This window comes from Halichoeres trimaculatus, unplaced genomic scaffold, assembly GCF_033239565.1.
Source record: "Halichoeres trimaculatus isolate MK-OKI-2021-1 unplaced genomic scaffold, fHalTri1.1 fHalTri1_scaffold_10, whole genome shotgun sequence".
Taxonomy (NCBI): Eukaryota; Metazoa; Chordata; class Actinopteri; order Labriformes; family Labridae; genus Halichoeres; species Halichoeres trimaculatus.
In genome coordinates this window covers 31,563,357-31,583,061 of record NW_027437187.1, presented here as the reverse complement: position 1 = coordinate 31,583,061, position 19,705 = coordinate 31,563,357, and the positions used below count along the sequence as shown (strand labels likewise).

The 19,705-nt window shown below is 39.4% G+C and overlaps 2 protein-coding genes across 3 annotated transcripts; both read left to right on the top strand.

Moving 5' to 3' along the window:
* Positions 1-4,127: 4,127 nt before the first annotated feature.
* On the top strand, positions 4,128-5,667 carry kbtbd13b (kelch repeat and BTB domain containing 13b). Its single transcript, XM_074678221.1, has one exon. It carries the CDS (start codon positions 4,243-4,245, stop codon positions 5,665-5,667), a length of 1,425 nt encoding a protein of 474 aa, XP_074534322.1. The 5' UTR covers positions 4,128-4,242.
* Positions 5,668-12,188: 6,521 nt separating this feature from the next.
* Positions 12,189-18,675, top strand: LOC141796920 (peroxisomal succinyl-coenzyme A thioesterase-like). Of its 2 annotated transcripts, none has more exons than XM_074678256.1 (11): positions 12,189-12,731; positions 14,576-14,787; positions 14,930-15,029; positions 15,122-15,312; positions 15,521-15,690; positions 16,573-16,692; positions 16,772-16,854; positions 16,930-17,023; positions 17,855-17,935; positions 18,037-18,178; positions 18,267-18,675. In XM_074678256.1, the coding sequence occupies exons 1-11, from the start codon at positions 12,616-12,618 to the stop codon at positions 18,401-18,403; spliced, it is 1,446 nt and encodes a 481-aa protein (XP_074534357.1). In that variant the 5' UTR covers positions 12,189-12,615; the 3' UTR covers positions 18,404-18,675. The 2 variants fall into 2 exon arrangements, with proteins under 2 accessions (XP_074534357.1, XP_074534358.1); XM_074678257.1 differs by lacking the exon at positions 12,189-12,731 and adding an exon at positions 12,784-12,858.
* The last annotated feature ends 1,030 nt before the right edge of the window (positions 18,676-19,705 follow it).

The window sequence follows — 19,705 nt, the reverse complement described above, 5'->3', positions numbered from 1 at the left end:
CTTAGGAACGAGTGATGTGCAAAATCGCATTGGTTCGTAGTGAGTTATGACTCAGTGTTGATTAAACGAGCCCTGAATATACGTCAGAAAGCGCGGACTACTTTTACGTAGTAGGACAGGCGCATGGAGCGAGGGAGTGTCACTACGGCAGTGCTGCGGCTCATCAGAGAGTAGAGGTGAATGATCAGCTTTAAAGGTCAAACATTTCCTTAAGCTCATTAATATCTGCTTCATTTTCACATTTAAACATTTAAATTTATTAAAATTACAGCCATACAGCATAAAATGAATATTATCCAACAGTGTCCTCTACCTACCATTTACTATTATTCTTCTTATTCAATTACTATTTTAGGCTTTATTTTTAAACTCATTACATCTTAAAAAAAGAAGAAGAAAAGTATTTAAATGCTTAATCTTTTGCCTTTGGTATGCTGCTCAGCAGCTTCTGCACTGCCTGTCCCTTGAAATCCCCATCATCGTGCTGCAGGCAGAGGATGGAGGGAAACCAGAGAGACAGGAGAAGTAGAGAGACTTGCCAGGACATGATGATGGGAAAAGGATGCTGCAGTTTTCAGTGTGTATTGTTGACAAGATATCCAAGATAGCTGGTGATGCAAAATATGACACACTTTACCTTTACTTCAAGGCTCAACTGTGTTATAGAGACATAGTTCTGTTTTGGGAGTGTGTAGTGGTGTCATAAGTGGAGCAGATGAGATTGAAAGAGGAAGTGATGCATGTTGTGTACACTTGTTTATGTCTCTTTAAACTCTGCTTTTGGTCTCAACCACCCAATTAAAGAAATATAACACAGCACAAAACGTGAGGATAGTTTTGTTAAGTATATACTTCTCTTTGTCGATACATCCTGTATCACTGAAAAGGCTGTTTATTTCCCATGTGAATGGTGCCACATTTGTAAAGAACATGCATTTTTGGGATGAGCAGCAGAGCCAACTCTGTTTTCATTGTGTCCATGAAGAAATTGCAAACATCTTTCTGCCAATGCCAAACAGCTTATTCTCCCATTGACTGCTTGAGGGCAGCTCAGATCAGAAAATGCAGCTTCAAGTTCCCAGAATCCCCTTTGTCAGCTTTCAACCTGCTCAAGTCGGCTTGTTTTGACTGAGGAGTCAGCATCCAGGTCACATGACCTCCTGTACTAACCCCCCTCCACAGAGTCCTAATGTGGGTCAGCCCCTCCCCCTCGCACTGTAAGTGAATCTAAAGAAGAAGAAAACAGATTTAAGGACACGAAGAGGAGAGCTGTTGTTCTGTGGAGATAAACATCCTTAAAGTGATCTGAACTTACATCCACTCACATGATGATCAGGAGATTAAGGGTCACTGTTTGTCCCTGAGTGTTTACATCAAACAGATATATTTGTAACATATACATTTCAGCAGATCTAATTTATTACACTGATTTAAAAATTGTTTTTTTCTGAAGCTTTATTTACTCATTTTTTTATGCTTTTGGCTGAAATAAGTCTTCAAAGGACACTGGTTCATGTAATCATCGGCTTTGTTTGCTTATACTTTGGAGCTAAAAGATACGGAAAGTTTTGGTCTTGTTCCAATAGGTGATTAAGGCGCCTGCTAGGAGACAGGCTTTAATGACTGTGACATAATCTCTCAGGACAAATGTGTCCAATCAAAGTAAATCCACTAAAACTTCCTCTGGCAGGATCAGATTGTTATTCAACAACATTACAGAGAGGATACTGACAAAGATAGATCTCCTTTGTTATAGAATAAGTCACAGATACGAGCAGGAAAATGCATTTCTGGGTCATACTTTCAGAGTATTCACTTCCATCATTATATTAATGACAATTAGCTTTTTCTGTCCTTCATCAAAACTCAGTTTCCCAGTTCTTTTGTAACTTTCTCAAATTAATATTAATATACACTCACAGGTTGTTTATTGTTTAGTGTTATTGGACATTATTCATAGCGCTGGGACAATATGCGATTCTATTGCGATTTTTGTGGTGCCGATTCAATTTAAAATGCAAATCTTTGATATTTACAATTTTTTGTGTTTTTTAGTTTATTTTGTTTTTATCACCAGACCATGGGAAAAACATAAATGTTGATGACAATGTCTACAGACTATAACAGGAGCCATGTTTTCCCCAAAAATACAAGATTTGTATTTCGATCTTTTTTCTCCCACCCCTATTATTCACTCAAATATTAGTCTGTTTTAGTGAAACATTTGAAAAATTCAACCCCAGCACAGTGTGAAGAAATGAGCCCTTTAGACCACAATTGACCTTTTCTTTAACTAGGCTATAAATACGTTAATTTTTTTGGTAAAAGTCATTATTTTCAATGTGTGTGTATGTGGGTTCTGGTGCTTCTGCAGCCAGCCTCAAGTGGACACTTGAGGAACTGCAGTTTGTAACACTTGTACTGGGCGTTGCTGCTTATTATGACTTGAGCATTTGCAGGAGGAAGAAGAGAAAAAAAAACTAGACACGTAATTAAGGCGCTGTGAGGACTATCCTCTCAGTGTTGATTGCAGTCACACCTTTTGTTGGTCTCAGTAGTTGTTTACAAGACTAAAGACTCCATTTCCCATGAGCACCATCACCAACCATTATCAGTGTGACTCTTTTAAACATTACTTTTCTTTGTTCAAAACAACTTTTTGTAGGATGCGGGATGAGGTTATGAATCTATTGTTTGTTCACTAAGAGCTGGGTCTTAGACCTTCTGACTCATTCTACCCCTGATTACCGTTGTATATTTTTTTAAATTTTATTTTTAATCTTGGTCTCCACAATTTTTCTGCAAACAGGAACCACCCTCACAATCAAGAAAAATAATAAACCCCAGAATAAGAAAATCTAGAGCAACAATTTCTGAAAGAATCACGCTGTGAATGTGGAAATCTGAAGCAGTCTGTGCTATACTGCTAATGCAGAATCCTGAAGATAAATGACTGAAGGAATGTCTAAAAGTGGTTGAATTAATCCCTGAAAAGCTTGTGTTGAACTGCTGAATGCAGAAAAGAAAGAATCAGTGAGCATGCCATGAACTTACCTGAGACATTTTGTCCAATACACACCAATATTAAAAGGCTGAAGAACGTCATGACCTTTCAAGGGTCACTCTGAAGAAACTATGAGTGCTAGGACAAGACAACGAGGAGAAGGGTCAGCTTGAGTGCAGATGAGTCTTCAGACATGTCTTAAAGTAGAAAGGGACTCTGTGGATCGTATAGAGTTGTGTCATTCATTCCACCATTTAGGCACAACAGTGGAGAAGAGTCTGGCTAGAGATTTAGAGCTGCGCTGGGCTGAGAATATATGTGCCAGGCAATATAACTGTAGAGACACACCTCTCCACAGACCAGCAAAAGTCCAGCTGGCTGCAGATACACAGGGGAAAAGCAGAAGAGGTGCAACAGATGCACTGCTGAAAGGCAGTCGGCAGATTCAGCAGCAGAAACCACCGAAGTCAGCCATTGTTGCTGTTGTTGTTGTCTGGTTGGCTAGCTGTTTTTACAGCAAGGGTGCCTGTGTCGTTTAAGAGGCCATTTTCAGAATTTTTCGTTTCAGGTCCGCTACAATGGCGTTTCCGGGTGGGAGAGGCCAGAAAGCAACAGTACTTTTGCGTCTCATCCTAAAACTGTTGTTGTGTCACTGGTCCCTTAGAAATGACACATTTTGACACTGATGTTCTCATTTTAAAATTGAGGATTATGAACAAACAAGCACATAAAAGTAAGAGTCTTTCAAGATAACTTAGAAAGTCTTCACAGTGTCAAACAAAAACATTAGAAACAGTTGATATGAAGTGAATGAGCGGTTATGCAAATTAGACTTGGAAAGGAACTGGTTCTCTTTAAAACCCCTATGATCTATCAACACACTTTGATAAAATGAAGTCCCTGTGTTTCAACAGTCAGGAACATTTGTATCTTTTTGGTAAGACCTGAGAATATCTAGGGTCCAAGTTTGAGTGATCCATGTTTCCTTTATATGCCTGCAGCAGATTTTTGTAGCCTCTGGCTCACTTGTCCCTCTCCTGTCACCACCATGAATGTGACCCTGATCATTTGTTCTGTTCTATCTTTAGCTGTGACTATTTTCAAAGCTGTGAATAAACCGAGCTGCTCTGCAGAGAGAAACAGCTTCATACTGAGTCACTCCTCTGCAACTCCACGAGGAGACTTTAGAAACCTTCTCCGGTCATTTTCATGTAGGATATTTAACTCAAACAGGAGCAATGTCAGCAGACAGCAGTGAAGCAGAAAGCAGCGGCTGTGACAGTGCAGATGAAAGGTATGCGTCAGGTCTTGTTTCAGCTAAGCTAACCGTTGTAGTTGGAGACACTCACTTCCTGGAGGAGAAGATGTTCCTTGTTCAGAGCTGTGAGTACTTCCAGGCTCTGTACCGCTCTGGGATGAAGGAGAGTCGGCAGGAGAAGATCCACCTCAATGGTTTGCATGCTCGGGGATTCCTTATCGCCTTGGCGGTGTTACGAGGAGAGAAGCCCGCCCTGGATGGAGATGATATCGTTGAAGCTATTGAGTGTGCAGCTTTCTTGCAGGTTGCGTCGCTCACAAAGCATCTCATCAACCTCATTGACTCTGACAACTGTTTATTGATGATTCACACTGCTGCAACCTTTGGACTCATGGACCTTTACCATGCTGCTGCGCTCTTCATCCAAAACATGTACACCGATCTGGAGGCAGAGGTGAAGAAGTCCTTACCATCAGAGCTGATCTCTTACATTGAGTCTTTGACCCCAAGTGTCTTTGTGGCTGTAGGGGCCCATGTGACCTGTGGTGGGGCAGATACTGTCCATGCTGCCTCCAGGACCATCTGCTACCTGGATGAAGCTTGTAACAGCTGGAAGGTGTTGACAGATCTCCCGCTTGAGGCCAGCACCTCCATGGCTGGAGTGACCGCTCTAGACAACAAACTCTACATCATCGGAGGGGTTCATGGACTTCACAAACAAGTTGTCGACGCTTGTTTCTGCTACGACGTCAAAGACGACAGCTGGAGCAGGATCCCCAGTCCGGCTCAACTACGGTACAACCTCAGCCTCGTGGGAGTCGACGGTCGTCTCTACGCTATTGGAGGAGAATATGAGCGGACGGTGATGTCGTCTGTTGAAATTTACGATGTGAAGACTGAAAGGTGGGAGTTTGCCGCACATTTGCCTCGACCTGCAGCAGGAGCAGCATGCACCAAAACAATGAGCAGGATCTTTGTGTGTTTGTGGAGGCCAATGGAGACCACAGAGATCTATGAGTACATCTCGAGAAAGGACGAGTGGCACCTTGTTACGACTTTGATCAGACACCAGAGCTACGGTCACTGCATGGTCGGACACAGGGACAACCTGTACGTGATGAGAAACGGACCGTCCGACGACTTCCTGAGGTGCCTGATGGACTGTTACAGCCTGAGCTCAGGTCAGTGGTCGACTCTGCCAGGACACTTCGCAAACAGTAAAGGTTCTCTGTTTACGGCCGTGGTGAAAGGAGACTCAGTGTTCACGCTGAACAGGAGCATGACTCTGGAGTACATCGTGGGGGGTAAAAACTGGAAGCCTCGGCGGCAGATGAAGGGTTTCCCCAGAAGTGGATCAGTTTGGACGTTCATGCTCCAGCTGCCTGAATCTCTCATGCTGAAGTAATTCATTCATTTTCCTTTGGATTGATCTGATTTCCTAATTGTTTTTTACACTCAAACATTTTCTACTTTTGTTTTAATTATTGATAATTAAAATCAAGCTTTTGTGCAACTTTGAGTCAGTCTGGTTTGTCCATCAATTCTGTGGTTATGACATTGACCATTTCCAGTCACATGTTTACTATGGCATTGCTTACTTCAGAGTATGTTTTTTTTTTTTTGTATCTTTGTAACTCTTCCTGCAATCTTAGCTTAAAGTTTCATCCTTCAAAGAAGCTGGGACTCATCAGGAGTGGCATTTCCTGGCTTCATTGGGTGTTTTGTGCCTCATAACATCATACAGCCTTGACTTAGACACCCTGCTGGGTTGATTAAGCTCTGATTTGCGTCACAGCAGCGTGAGACCAAGGCTCCCTCCTCTCACAGCGTCAAATGCTGCTGGGAGGAAACCCTGTTTGTATCTCTGACTGCCTTTTTTCTACTAATTTATACCACTCAAAGATCTCCTCTGGCAGACTCTGTTTTCTTTTCCTCGACATCACAGTGGTTGTTTTTATGACTTTGTACCCTGCGTAATCATCAGCCTGTATTTCATTATCATTAATATGAATCTGATGAACCCCCTCCAGTCAGCCTGCCTCTGTGTGCTGCTGGCTCCATGTGAGCTCCACTGTTCATCCTCACACTGAGCTGCTGTTTCCTGCAGCAGCCTCTGTTTCCTCTCCTCACAGAGCCACGATGATGAGGAGGATGATGATGATGGAGGGGAACGGCAGGCGGAGCCTGGCACCACGGGCAGCCGGGCAGGATGCCAGCTGCAGCAGGCAGCGATGCTCGATCTGACCCAGAATAAAAGGAGAGGCTAGGGTCAGGCGGGGACACGGCTCTGCAGCCAACGCCCTCTGTAACCTCCAGCTTCAGACCAGGAGCGACGCCAGGGACGGTGGCTTTATCTCAGTGATGGACGAGCATCTGTATGTGTGGATGTTTATCAGGTTATTAGAGTCAGATCATGTGGTGTGAGGTCTTTGGTACAGTGGCCCTGAAGTGCAAAACACATAACAAATCTGATGACACAAAAAGAGAGAAGAGGTAAAAATGAACACATGAATGAAGCATTTTCTTCCAGTCAAAAAGTGGTTATGATTGTTTTTGTTGTGTATTTCTCTTCAAGGCCACCGTACTTTATCTACAGAGCTCACTTTTACATTATCCATATCATTTACATATGAACTATTTTCTTCAATTTATGTTAAAAAAAAAGTCAACAAGAAATTATTTAACAGAAAAAAACTTCACCCTCTTACTCCTCTGCATATTCACTTCAGCACATTGACTCATATTTTATTTGCAAACTATCAACACTGCAATATTACACACTCAGGCCTTAATCTGCTTTTGATATTAACATTCAATAAATCTCTTCAAACAGATGATGAAAAAAACATTTTCTCTGACAAGTTCTTGTATGTCTTTCTTCAATATTATCTGCACTTATTAAGATTTCTGCTCCCCTGTGCATTTTTTATCTGTTTTTTTTTCCCACTGTTGCTATGACACCACAATCCCCAAGCTTAGGATCAAAAAATGTCAATCCATCCTTCATGAGATAATTATTTTTAAGCAAAAGTCCTTCTCTTTTCCGGGTCTTTCTTTAAATATCTTTTTTTTTTTTTTTTTTTTTTTTTTTTAACTTAAATGGACTTGGTCATGTGACTTTTCACTTTTGTTGTGGTTGCTTTGCTTTGTGGGACCTTAGAGGAGCTTGGTCATATGATTTTTATTTCTTTTCTTTTTTTTTTTTATTTTTTTTTTGTCCTTTGAGTGACTATAAATGATTGTAATGGCATTATTACTGTAATGTTTTTCATTTTATTTGGTGTGACGTTGATGGAGATGTTGGGTGGGGGAGGTGAACATGCAGAGCTGGTTTGTGTGTATGTTTGTGTGTGTGCTGTTATTTTCTTGCTTTTTGTGTTTATTTGGATTTGTTATGTTTGTTGTTATTTTGTTTTGTCTTGTTTTTTATTATTATTATTATTTTTATTATTGCTGTTTATGTTTACATATACTTGTTCATGTGTATATATAATTTTCTATCTTGTCTTACTCTACTCTGCTCTTTATGTTGTTATGAATCTGAGGATCCCCACGAAAACGAGATAACTTATCTCAAGGGGCTATTCCTCATAATAAAGAAATGTTAATGTTAAACAATTTGTTTCAAACATACACTGTTTGTGCAATGTAGAGACAGTTTTGTTTTGTAAAACACTAAATAAACAGATTAATAATGTGAATGTGAAGTTGATTTATTGTATTAAATGAACTTTCACAGGAAGGAAAAATCTCAGAAGCTGGGCAGTGACTCCAAAGGTTAACTGTTTGTTATCATTTTTTATCCAACAGCTAATTCCTCTTAAAAAAAAAAAGATTATTTCTGACTATAAAAACAAACGGGCAGCTAACTGGCTAACATGTCTTTGTTTTGACTGCCAGCTGAGGTCGTTGATCTTTGTGTTTACACACGCGCTGTGTTTTCATCCCATGAGCTCTGCAGGGGAACTAGGTTAATCTGAACACAGCAGTTACACACAAACACACGCATGTACACTTGTGGTTTGAAGTGATGATGTCATCAAAGCTTTGGTGCTGTTGGCCTCAGGGTGACCCCTGATTTTTACTCTGACTTCTGAGGCTTACCTCTCACTGAGGTGGTGTCAATATTCAAAAGCAATCCATTGAAATATCATGAATCACTCCATTATTTAGCTTTTAAAACACAGCTGATACTTTTATTTGGTGTTAAAATTGTGAGTCAAAAACCCCCCAATAACAATTAAACAAAACTTGGAAACTGGAGTTTAGTTTATTAGTTGTACCTTCCCTTTAATTTACTTGTCCCTCCAAAAATTCTAAATAATATTAATTATTGAATTGTTTTATGAATGTTTTTCCTTTTGGCTTGTCAGCTCATGCTCCATGCATAAATGCTAAAGACTTTAAAGTCCAGCACACACTTAATGACACCAATGTTTTTGTGAATAGAAGCAAAATAAAATCATTTTTTTGGACAAAAATGTGAAAAAAATACAGATTGTTCATTTTTAACTAAGGTGAAATATTCCGAATATTTCACGACTGTGATAATACGCTGTGTGATTGATTTACCTGTTTGCCTGTTTTGCGTCATTCATGTCACCCAACAAGAACTTGCGTCTCCTGCCCGTTTACATTGATTTTTCTTTTTTACTTACAAGGGTTTATTTCAAATTCAACACAACACTCACTTTGCCATGTTGTGAAGGTTCAAAAGCAACGCATCAAAAACTATTTTGTCACTCTCTGCAAACAGTTAAGTAGCCGCATTGTCTTCCTGCTTCCTGCTGTGATGGAAAATAACAAAACTCCCAGAGGGCTCAGCTGACAAGTCAACATGTTCTGATCTTTTTGTCAAACAGAATCAAAACATCACTGAAGTACCTTGAGTTGGAGCTACAAGAGAAAACATTGAGTGCATTATGTCCTGAAAATCTTTCATAATAATGTTTACTTTTGCAAAAGTTTAACTAAATGTCACTGTTTGTAATTCCTGCCCCCAGAGAAGTCAATCTTGAGTCAAAACATGGAGCTTTTGTTGTGATGGTAACATGTGCCCCCTCCTTTGTGTCCGTGAATAAGTCCTCCAAACCCCCCTCCACAGTCAGAATAAGGAGACAATGACAAGTGACAGTCATGAATATTAAATGAGTGAATACATTTTAAAGCAGCTGAACACGTCAGCCAGCGTCTCTTAACCAGTCTCTGTCGTCACTATTTTAAAGTGTGTGTGGGTGTGTCTGTGGGGGGGTGTGGGTTTTCATGTGTGTATAAGGACAGCCGGTAAGGCGGGAACAAGGCGTGGCATGAGACATTTTTCACCAGGCTGGAGGCAGCCGACCTTTGACCCCTTAACTCTACTCAATATGTTTTTTGCACATTGAAGCGTTATTAGCATTATTAGCAAAGTAGGTTTGTGACGCTGCTGGTGGCTGGGAGTCATTTATCATCTGAGTGAGCTGGGTTTAGAGAAGAAAAAAAAACAGGCGTCATAAATCATGATCATCAGCAGAGACGCTGAAAACATTTAGCTCAATGAGAGTGAAAACATCTGGTTTGAAGAAATAAAAAGCATCACAAGCCTGGGGAAAGTTCGGAAGAACATATTCAGCAGTTTGTGTTCACACAAGCACCCACCCAAAAAAACATTAACTGACATGTTTAAGCTTTTCACATGTTTTTAGTTTTTCATATTTTTAGGACAGTTTTTTCTTTTTTTTTAGTTTTTTTTTTTTCCTTTATTCAACCATCATCAAGCCGATCTAAGAGAATCTAATACTACAAAAAATAAATATACAAGTCCACATTTCGGAAGATTTTTTTTTTATTGAGTGGATTTTTAAAAATGTAGCCGTATTCACACACAAAGAGAGTGTCAAAATGTTCTAAATTCTGCATGTGTGAATGCAAACGGACACAATTTTTTTTTACCATGGACCTTTTCTGGCTGCTCCGTACCAGAATTTTTTCCTGGGATGAGGGTGAACTGATTTGAGAACACAAGTCTCTTCCCTCTTGAAGGAAAATTTCCCCAAAAAATAATCTTAAAGAGCAAAGTCTAGCTTTTGAGGCTAGGGCTGAATGATTTTGGTAATTAATCTAATTGCAATATTTTTTGATTACCAATATTGAAATTGCAATTTAGCATGTTTTTTTCCTTTTTATTTATTTATTTATTTATTTATTTATTTTATCTTATTTTATTATATTTATTTATTTTTATTTTATTTTATTTTATTTTATTTTATTTTATTTATTTATTTATTTATTTATTTATTTATTTATTTATTTATTTATTTATTTTGGGGGGGGGGGGTCGTTTATCTCCAGCATTATTCACTAAATAGTAAGTTTAGCACTAAAGTATAAGCAATTCTTTTCTACTTTTTTATTGAAAAAGTTAAAGGAACACTGTAAAATTTTACTGACCTTCAGTTGTCAGAAAGAGTAACAAACCATACACAACAAAGTGAAAAAGGGGTAAAGGACTTTTGCTAGTTTTGAGGAAGAATGAGTACAAGTTACTACATTCCCTCCAGGTCTGTGTACTAAATTTTTTTTTTGAATTGCAGCTCATATTGCGATGTCGGTTTCATTTGGACTGATTGTTTAGCACTATTTGAGACTCACCTCCTTCCCTCATGTCTGACAGGGATGTGTGGGGAGCAGGAATCTTTGCACGATTTGGAGTCAGAGCTCGAAAAATGCGAAGAATATTTTAGGACAATGTATGTAAAAAAGGCTTAACTTGAAAAACCAGAAAAACACTGTTGACAACCGGCTTGTTTTGGCCCCCCAGAGGGCCCCCAGCAGACAGATGGATGTTTCAGTGCAGACTGACAACCATAACACTGCACTTTGTTGTTGTGCAACCAGTTGGCTAACAGCCACCCCCCACACTACCTCCTTTCTTTTGAGAGGTCAAAGGTCAGGGGGTGAGTGAGTTCATCCGGAGACATGAGACTAACAGCGCCTTGATTTCTACTGAATTCATTTAATGATTTCTGTGTGGATATATGTGATACCATAACTCACCTGACATAACACAATGAGAGAAAGTTTGAGGATTTTGGTCATGGCATCTGCAATGAGAAAAAAAAAACAGGAAATACTTGGTGAATGCGGGACTGCTGGAAGGAAAGTTAAACTGGGTTCCACAATATAACTTTGTTAAAAGCTTTTAACCCTAAAAACACAGAAAGTGCAGCTGTGAACTTTCATTTCCAGATTTGTTTCGGTGTGTCTTTGTATCTTTGGGATTTAAAGAAGCCATTAAGTGTTCAAAAAGAGCATTGAAATAAAACTAAATGTGCAAATGTCTGTGTTATAGCAGCCATGTAAGTATTTACCAATAATTACATCAGTGAAAGATTTGGTATAAATAAAGTACTTTGTTTTTTAATTTATTTATTTATTTATTCATTTATTTATCCCACTTTTTATCGACTAATTCCAAGCTCTGTTTCTCACAGACTAAATTAACATTTGGTGAATCGTCTACAGTCAAACATCTGTCTATGATATTAACACGTCAATAATGATGAGTTTGCACTCTGTGTGCCAATCCTAGAAAGATGTGAACCGAGACACCAGAAGGCGGTAGTGTTCAAGTTAAGCCAGTACATGATCCACCGGTGTTCCGCTGGATAGTGCTTCCAGTGGAGATGTGTAGCCAAGCTGCTGTGCGCCTGCGCAATACCACAGCTAGTGCCGGTTGTCACAGTTGGGAACGGTTTACTTGTAATGATGGCAGTCCTGATACCTTACATAAAGACTTTAAATGTCCATCCGACATTGCAAATTAAAGTAATGGAGTAGTGGAGCAATACTGAGTGTTTTGGTACCGGATACTTAATTTTCAAGGGCATGCCGGTCTGTTACGATACGTATCTCTTTACAGTTTACGTAAAAGTGCTGGCAGATGATGTTTGCTTTGTTATTTTAGCTCACCTACTCTTGTTTTAACGAGGAATTAAGGAAAGAAAGAAATAGCAGGAATTTCAAGTCTCTGGTATCGATCCGCCACAGTAGCAGGACTAGACAGAACACCGGGAAAGAAGCCAAAGAAGAAGGGCAAACAATCATGGCGGCACATTCCGCCAGGCAGCTTCATTGAGCTAACTCCTAAACTGACGGACGACAAATGGTATTAACTGACGTGCAGTTTGCACTCTTAAAATTTTAGTTGGATAAAAAAATCATTTTAACATCCTAAAATTCAAAGATATACCTTCAGAATGTAGAGTTTTTGGAGACTCGCTGTCGCCACCTCGTGTCCACCGTAATGTTGCAAAGGAAACAGTGAAGCTCCACCCGGGGACTGGAGGTTGAACTTTACACTAAAAACAGTGGCATGTGGGTCACCTTTCTTAAATGTTTTAGGAGACAAAATATAAAAGGCAGGTGTTTATTACCGAATGCCGCGACTCGACTCCAGACATTACAGACGACTCATCTGAAGACGACAAGGTGTGTTCTCTTCTCTTGTACTATTCTTCTTCGGTGGTTTCTTAAACAAATCAGAGTTAACGTCTGTTTCTGCGATAGAATATTAAACGTTGAGTGTTTTCCATTTATAACGAAACTTCATTTTATGGTGAGTTGTTTGCTATTTAAACACTCAGTCTTAAACCTCTGGCTCAAAACTTAAGCTCTGGTTAATTTGCGGATTTAGGTTTAAAAAACAGCGTGAGATCATTCTATACACTAGTACACAATGTCTGGGTCCTATTTTGACCCACCCTATACCACGACAAATGAACGGCTGAATTGCTCCAAGTTGACCAGCTTTGAGTTATGAATAAACATTACATCGATGCTGAGTTTGAATGTTGGTGGACAGGTTTTGCAGGGGACAGGTGTTTTACCAGTTCTACCTTTACCTTTAGCTTTAGCCAATCACTTTTTCACGTTTGATAACGACCGATATTTCCCTAATTCAATGAATAAATCACGTAGTATTCACAGATTAGTTCTACCCATTGTCTGTAACTTCTTACCAAAGATGGCTTTGATATGTCACCTCGAAAATCTATAACCTACTATATAACTCAGCAAAACAGACGCTCTGTTCTTTTTTTACCCAGCATGTTTATTTTTCTGTTAATTAAATGATATGGTCTGTTTTTGTTTGTTTTAGTGCTTGCTATTTTCTTCTCTATCAAATATGCATTATGCCTGCATTGACTCTTGGAGATTAGATAAAGGTTAAATGAATAAAAAACAAACAAACAGTGAATTTGCCTTGCTATGGGATTTACTAATGAATGATATAGTTGTAATTATTTAAAATGAAACAAAAAGTGTAAACTAAATAGAAAAAAAAAACACGAATAAGATGCTGTTTTTAGAAAATCCAATTGCAACTGATTTATGCAGGACTGTGGAAAAAGTGCAAGTTCAGGTAATGTTTGTGTAAGGTATAACCCAAAGGATGTCAGTGAGTTTATAAACCAGCAATGATTGACTCAGGTGTGTAGACTTTTTATGTACTTTACGACTTAACAACTTTGTAGAAAGAAGTGTTAATTTTGTGGAAGGTCAAAAGAGATTCTTATTTGCGACTGAAGGAGTCATTGCCAGAATTTTATCAGAAGTCTGAACTTCTACCGAAGGACTAGGCTAAGTGCTGAACCCTGAAATTTTGCCAGTGCTTTGGACTGTTAATAGAATTCTAGAATATAATGAGAATTCTAGAATGTTACTGTAATTCTGAAATATTACTAGAATCTCAAACCCTCACCAGGGTTCTGGAATCTTCTGAACTGTCACAAGAATTCTGGAGTGTTACTTGAGTGTCCAAAGTTACCAGAATAGCACAAGGATTCAAAAGTTTTAAAGAACTCTTGAATGTTGCCATCGAATGTTCTGGAATTCTACAATGAACTCAAAATTTGAGTATGAATCCAGAAAATTATCAGAAATCTGAACGTTAAGCAGAGTGCTGAAATTTTACCTGAATTCTGGATATCACCTGAATTCAAGAGTTCTTGTTGTCATGGTTATTGGTTGGAATTAAAAATGAATGTGAGGACTGATAATGATGACAAACAGAGCAGCACCCTGTTTTTCCACATACTCTAACTTCATTAAACAGCCAAAGACCTTAACCTAGTTTCATCAAAACCACCGAGAACAGCCTTTGTATCTCATACTGAACACATACAGAGGGAATCTAATTGGCAGAATAAACCCTTTTATACATTTTTCAAAACCACAGGGTCAGTTTTATTGTCCATCCATCTTTAGGTTTGAAAATTTTCCTGTCATTCCTCTCCTTGTTTCCAGTCTGACAGATTGGTTTCATTTTTCAGGAGTTATAACGTCAGGATGCAGAAGAATCCATGTTGTGTGCAGCTGTCGGTCCAGCCGTCCAGAGGACTTGTGGATGAGAAGTTCACCGTCTTGGTCCAGAACACACCACCTGGTTTCCTGCTGACCATCCGTGCGCTCCATCACAGTGATGATGGACACACCTGGGAGGCATTTGGTCACTACACTGCCAACAACAGCGGGACTGTCAACGGTAGGACAACCTGGACCTTAGACTCACAGACCAAAATGTTGCAACTATTGTATGGGTTAATTTAAGGAGGCCAAAATGTTGCAGCTTTTGTCAGGATTTATGAAGGATTGTTACAAAATTAAGATTGTTTGTTGCCCTGCAGTTTCGGAGGATCCCAGTGTAGGTGGGACATATTCTGGGGTTGAACAGATGGGTCTCATGTGGAGCCTCAGACCAGTTCCAGGCAGCAAACCATGGCTCAGGTAAGCAAAGGAAATCAAAACAGTGCAAATAACACTTAAAAGTACTGAAACTTATACAGCCATATGAGTAAAACTTTCCCTTGGTGCCTAAGGTTGAGAAAGATGAACATCCAGACTCCCATGGAGTTCACCATCTCAGTATTCCAGGGTCACCAGACTGAGGACTTCACTGATATGAAGCCATTGGCTGCTGTGGCAGTAGAGCGCTGGTACATGGCGCCAGGTGTCCGCAGGGTGCCGATCACAGAGGACGGACTCACTGCAACCCTCTTCCTGCCCTCAGGTAGGATCAGAGAAGAGTGAGGGGGAAGATGGTTTTTACTTCCGTTTCCTCTACGCTGCACTACCTTCTTTTGCCTCAGAGTGTCAGTGTTGCGTCACTTCTTGTCAAATCAAAACTTCCTTGTTTCCATACACGCTGCACACCTGAGTAACATCTCGAGACAACAATCATAAATCTGAGTGTTTTTGGTGTTTTGTCTCATCTGCAGGGCCCGGTCCTTTCCCTGGACTCATTGACCTGTGGGGAGGAGGGGGACAGTTGGTGGAGTACCGTGCAGCTCTTCTGGCCTCACACGGCATCGCGGCCCTGGCCCTGGACTACCTGACTCCTAAAGTCACAATTGAAACAGGAAAGATTGTAGAGAATGATTACTTTGAGGTGAGAATAAACCAGACATTTCAACAGTCATGGAGGTCTTGGTTTTAGGGTGTGTTTCTGATATCTGTGTTCATGTGTCAACAAGCAGTGACTATCTGATTCAAAGTTCAGTCACCTTCCGTCCACATCTGGTTTAGCGCAGATACTCAGGTACTTTTATTGAACGTGGTGTGACATAAATCTTTTTAAGAACAGCACTAATACAATATGCTCTTGGCTTCAGTTGGGTAATAAACCATATCTCAAAGTAGGTTAACGACCTGGCAGCAGCAACAGTTTGATCGACTGAAGAAAGAAAGTTTTATGACTCTTTATGATAAAAGCTGGTGTAGTAATGGTTCATTTTCACATACTCATACATTGTGGAGTCATTCTATTTAAGTCAGAGTAACTTGAATTAATCAGATGTCTGCAGGAAACACTGTGTATGGAGAGCAGAAGCAGGATGAAAACAACCCAGCGTGATATCATACCAGCTCTTAGTGTTGGTAGTCTGAGGACGATATCTTTTTTTCTACACAAAGACAAATCTGCTTAAAGCTGCGTCACTAAAAACAATCAGCGTTTAGATTTCCTGACTTCCTTGAATGCATCAGAAATGATGGATCCCACCATGGAAGAAACAATCATATGAAAAGTATTTTTTTAAAGGAGCTTTATTGTCAGTCTAACACACATTTACACATGGATAGCACAAAATTTCACCATCAATATCCTGTTTTGAGGCCTGCCTGGTAATCAAGCAAAAAATGTCTTCTCTTCTTGACGACAGACTTGATGACGCTTTACTTTTTACTAACCTGCAAAAGTCTTAGCTTCACCGTTAACATACTTTCAGCTACAGTTTTAACAGTCAGCTTTTGACATGTTCTCCTGCTGCAGAAGGCCTACAAGGTCCTGTGTGAACACCCTCAGATCCTCGCCAGCAGGATCGCCATGCTGGGTCTTTCTTTCGGCACCTCTATGACCTTCAAAATGGCTGTTTACTCTAAAGTTATAAAGGTGAGAACTGCCTTCATTACCTTCATAATTTAGCTCCACTTCTTGGATCCTTCTTTTGATGATTCTGCCTGTTTCTCAGCTCACGTGTGCGGTGTGTATTAGCGGGAGTCACGTGCAGCCGATTGACGGATCTGTGGAAGAAGTACTGAGCTATTTCAACAAGTAAGCTTATCTTGTTTATATTCAGAATATGCAATTTGACTTTGAGGAAGTGTTCACTTTTTTTCTTCCCATCAGAAACTCTGCAAAAACCCGCTTCAACGAGGAAAACCAGGTGATCTGGCATGATCTGCTGCTGCCCATTCCCACTGACCCAACACTCAAAGTAGACGTGAGTACCATCGGTTAGAAAATTTCTCTTTCTTGTCTTTGGATTGAAACAGTTGTGAGTTGTCTTTTTCTTTTTTTTAGACATTTGCAACCTTTTTTTTCTCCCAAATTTGTTACCTTAATCTCTGATTAAAACTCTCCTGTGCATTGTGGGAAACAGTATGCCAAATAGACTGGTCCGTTGCATACTGAGAGATTTTCCTGGATCAGTAGGACATCCGGGGATTTTTGGCATACTGCAGATTTTGCAAGTTTTTGCATACTGACTATTACATACTAAATTTCAGCCAAAATAGTAGGCACTGCTAGTGTTGTAGGTGGTTTGGAAAACAGCCCATGTCTACATGTCTAAATGCATTTAATTGCTGCCATGTGATTGGCTGATTAGAAAATTGCATTAACGAGCAGCTGGAGAGGTGTGTCTAATAAAGTGTCTGGTGAGTGTATATTGTAATAATTAAAGTGACTTGCTGGAAACTGCTCACTACATGCATGTAGTTACAGCATGAATTAAAACATTACTTTGAATGATTATGGTGACGTGGATCAGTTAGTGAATTTTTTCAGTGAGATACAAGCTGGGAGAGACATCAGTATGTATCTCATCACTTCACTGTTTGTGTCGCCAGTTTCCCCCTGTCTCCAAAATGTACATCAACCTGTGTGCAGATGGTTGTCATTGTATTTTAGAATACAAGAATTAATTTTATTTGTAATTTAACTATTCTGTCTTATAAATTCCCAAATGAATGACTCTACAGTTGAACATAAATATTCAGAGTAAAATTCAGGGATAGAAGCTGAAAAAATACCGTTGTTTTTCTTTGAGCAGGTGGGACAGCTCCGGTGTCCTTTCTTGCTGGTTGTGGGCGAGGACGATCAGAACTGGCCTGCACCAGAGTCTGCAATAGATGTGAGTTAAATGTAAAAGTATAAAAATGATCATAAAGGAGGAATAAAAACAAAGTGGGGACTTGTTTGATTTAAGACTGAATATATTGGTGAACTTTTCAGATTAAGAAGATGATGGAGAAAGCAGGGAACAGCCATCTGTTGACTGTTCTGTCATACCCAAACGCTGGTCACCTGATTGAACCGCCGTACACGCCGCACTTCCGGGCCAGCATGTTCAAAACAGTCGACACACGTCAGAAGAGTAGGTTCAACCCCAGTCAGGTGTGCTGCAGTCACAGAGATAATTAAGGCACTTTAAACGATTAACACAGCCTTTATTTTCGTTGCAGTGGTGGTTCTGTGGGGCGGGGAGATGGTGGCACATTCTCGTGCTCAGGAAGACGCCTGGAGGAAGCTGTTGGTGTTTCTGAGGGAGAATCTGTACGGTGGGACGAACCCAAGTGCAGCTTCGTTTTCACACCTTTAGCAAAGGAAAAACTTTACAGCTCAGAGGTGAAAGTTCTTCTCCTGATTGGAAGGACACATTGGAGTGTATCAAGCATTTTATATTGCCTTAACAGTCATTATTATCTCTAAGAGAAATGAATCATGCTTAACTAAATGTGAACTTTTGTAATGAGGACATGAATAGATTTTATACGATTCCACATTTTAAGTATTTAACTGTGATTTTCTTGTAATGTTTTATTCTGATTGAAGCAGCTGAAGGTAGATTTTCTGGTATTATCATTAAGTCACGTGATGAAAAACTGCTTCATCAGGTGATGAATAAACTGTATCAAACATGTACATAGTCTCTTTTTCTTCTTCATACTCTGGTCAAGCTAACTAGAATCCCAACCAGGGACAACTCCCAGTGGTAAAAGGTTTGACAAATTCCTCATGGGTGCAACCCACAAGCTAGCTCTGCTGCTCATGTCACAGATACATGCTCCTCACAAATGTGTCTCCATTTCAAAGGAAAATAAACAGACTTTCTATTAGTTTAAGATTAACTGTCAAGAGGCTTTGTTACAACATAGAAATAATCTAACCAAACACAAGCCCCTTGATTTTTTTTTAAAAAATGTTTCAAAGTTGGTTATCAACCAATCGGAAACCACTTGTCTAGAAAATATGAGGTAATGTGGAAGTGCTTAAAAAGAAAAAAACATTTTTTTTTTTGATCAAATCCACAAATTTGAAATGTACAAAAATTAAAGGATATCTTTTAGAGAGGAGAATCATTAAATATTGACCAAATCTAGATTAAAGGGAATTATATGTTCAAAATAAATAAAATTAAAGCTTTCTAAAAGAAAACATCATGAAAATGTACACAGACACAAATCTAGAGCAAAGACAAAAAAACTTCAACAAGTGCCAGGAATCAAATCAGCAAAAATTTCAACAACTCAGCACCAATCTTTCCAGCAGTTGTACTAGATTTCTTTTTTTCTGAGACAAGAAAAAAATCTATGTTTGAAATCATTTGAGAAACAGTCAAAGGAGCCTAAATAATTATTTTCTCTTGCAGCTGTCATTTATCGTTAAACTTGACTTTAAAGCCTAGTTTTTAACCTCTTATAACGAATGAAAAAGAAACTTATCAGAAAAAAAGGACCTGAATAAAAGACAGCCAAATAATATCTTCAAATCACAACAATCGGATGTGAGAAACATTTCTACGAGGTGTATTCATCTTTTAAAGTTTGACCACAGCCCATCTGGAATGACTGGGGAGATGGATTGTTTTTTTTTTTACCTAAACTGCAGTCAGCCACCAGGG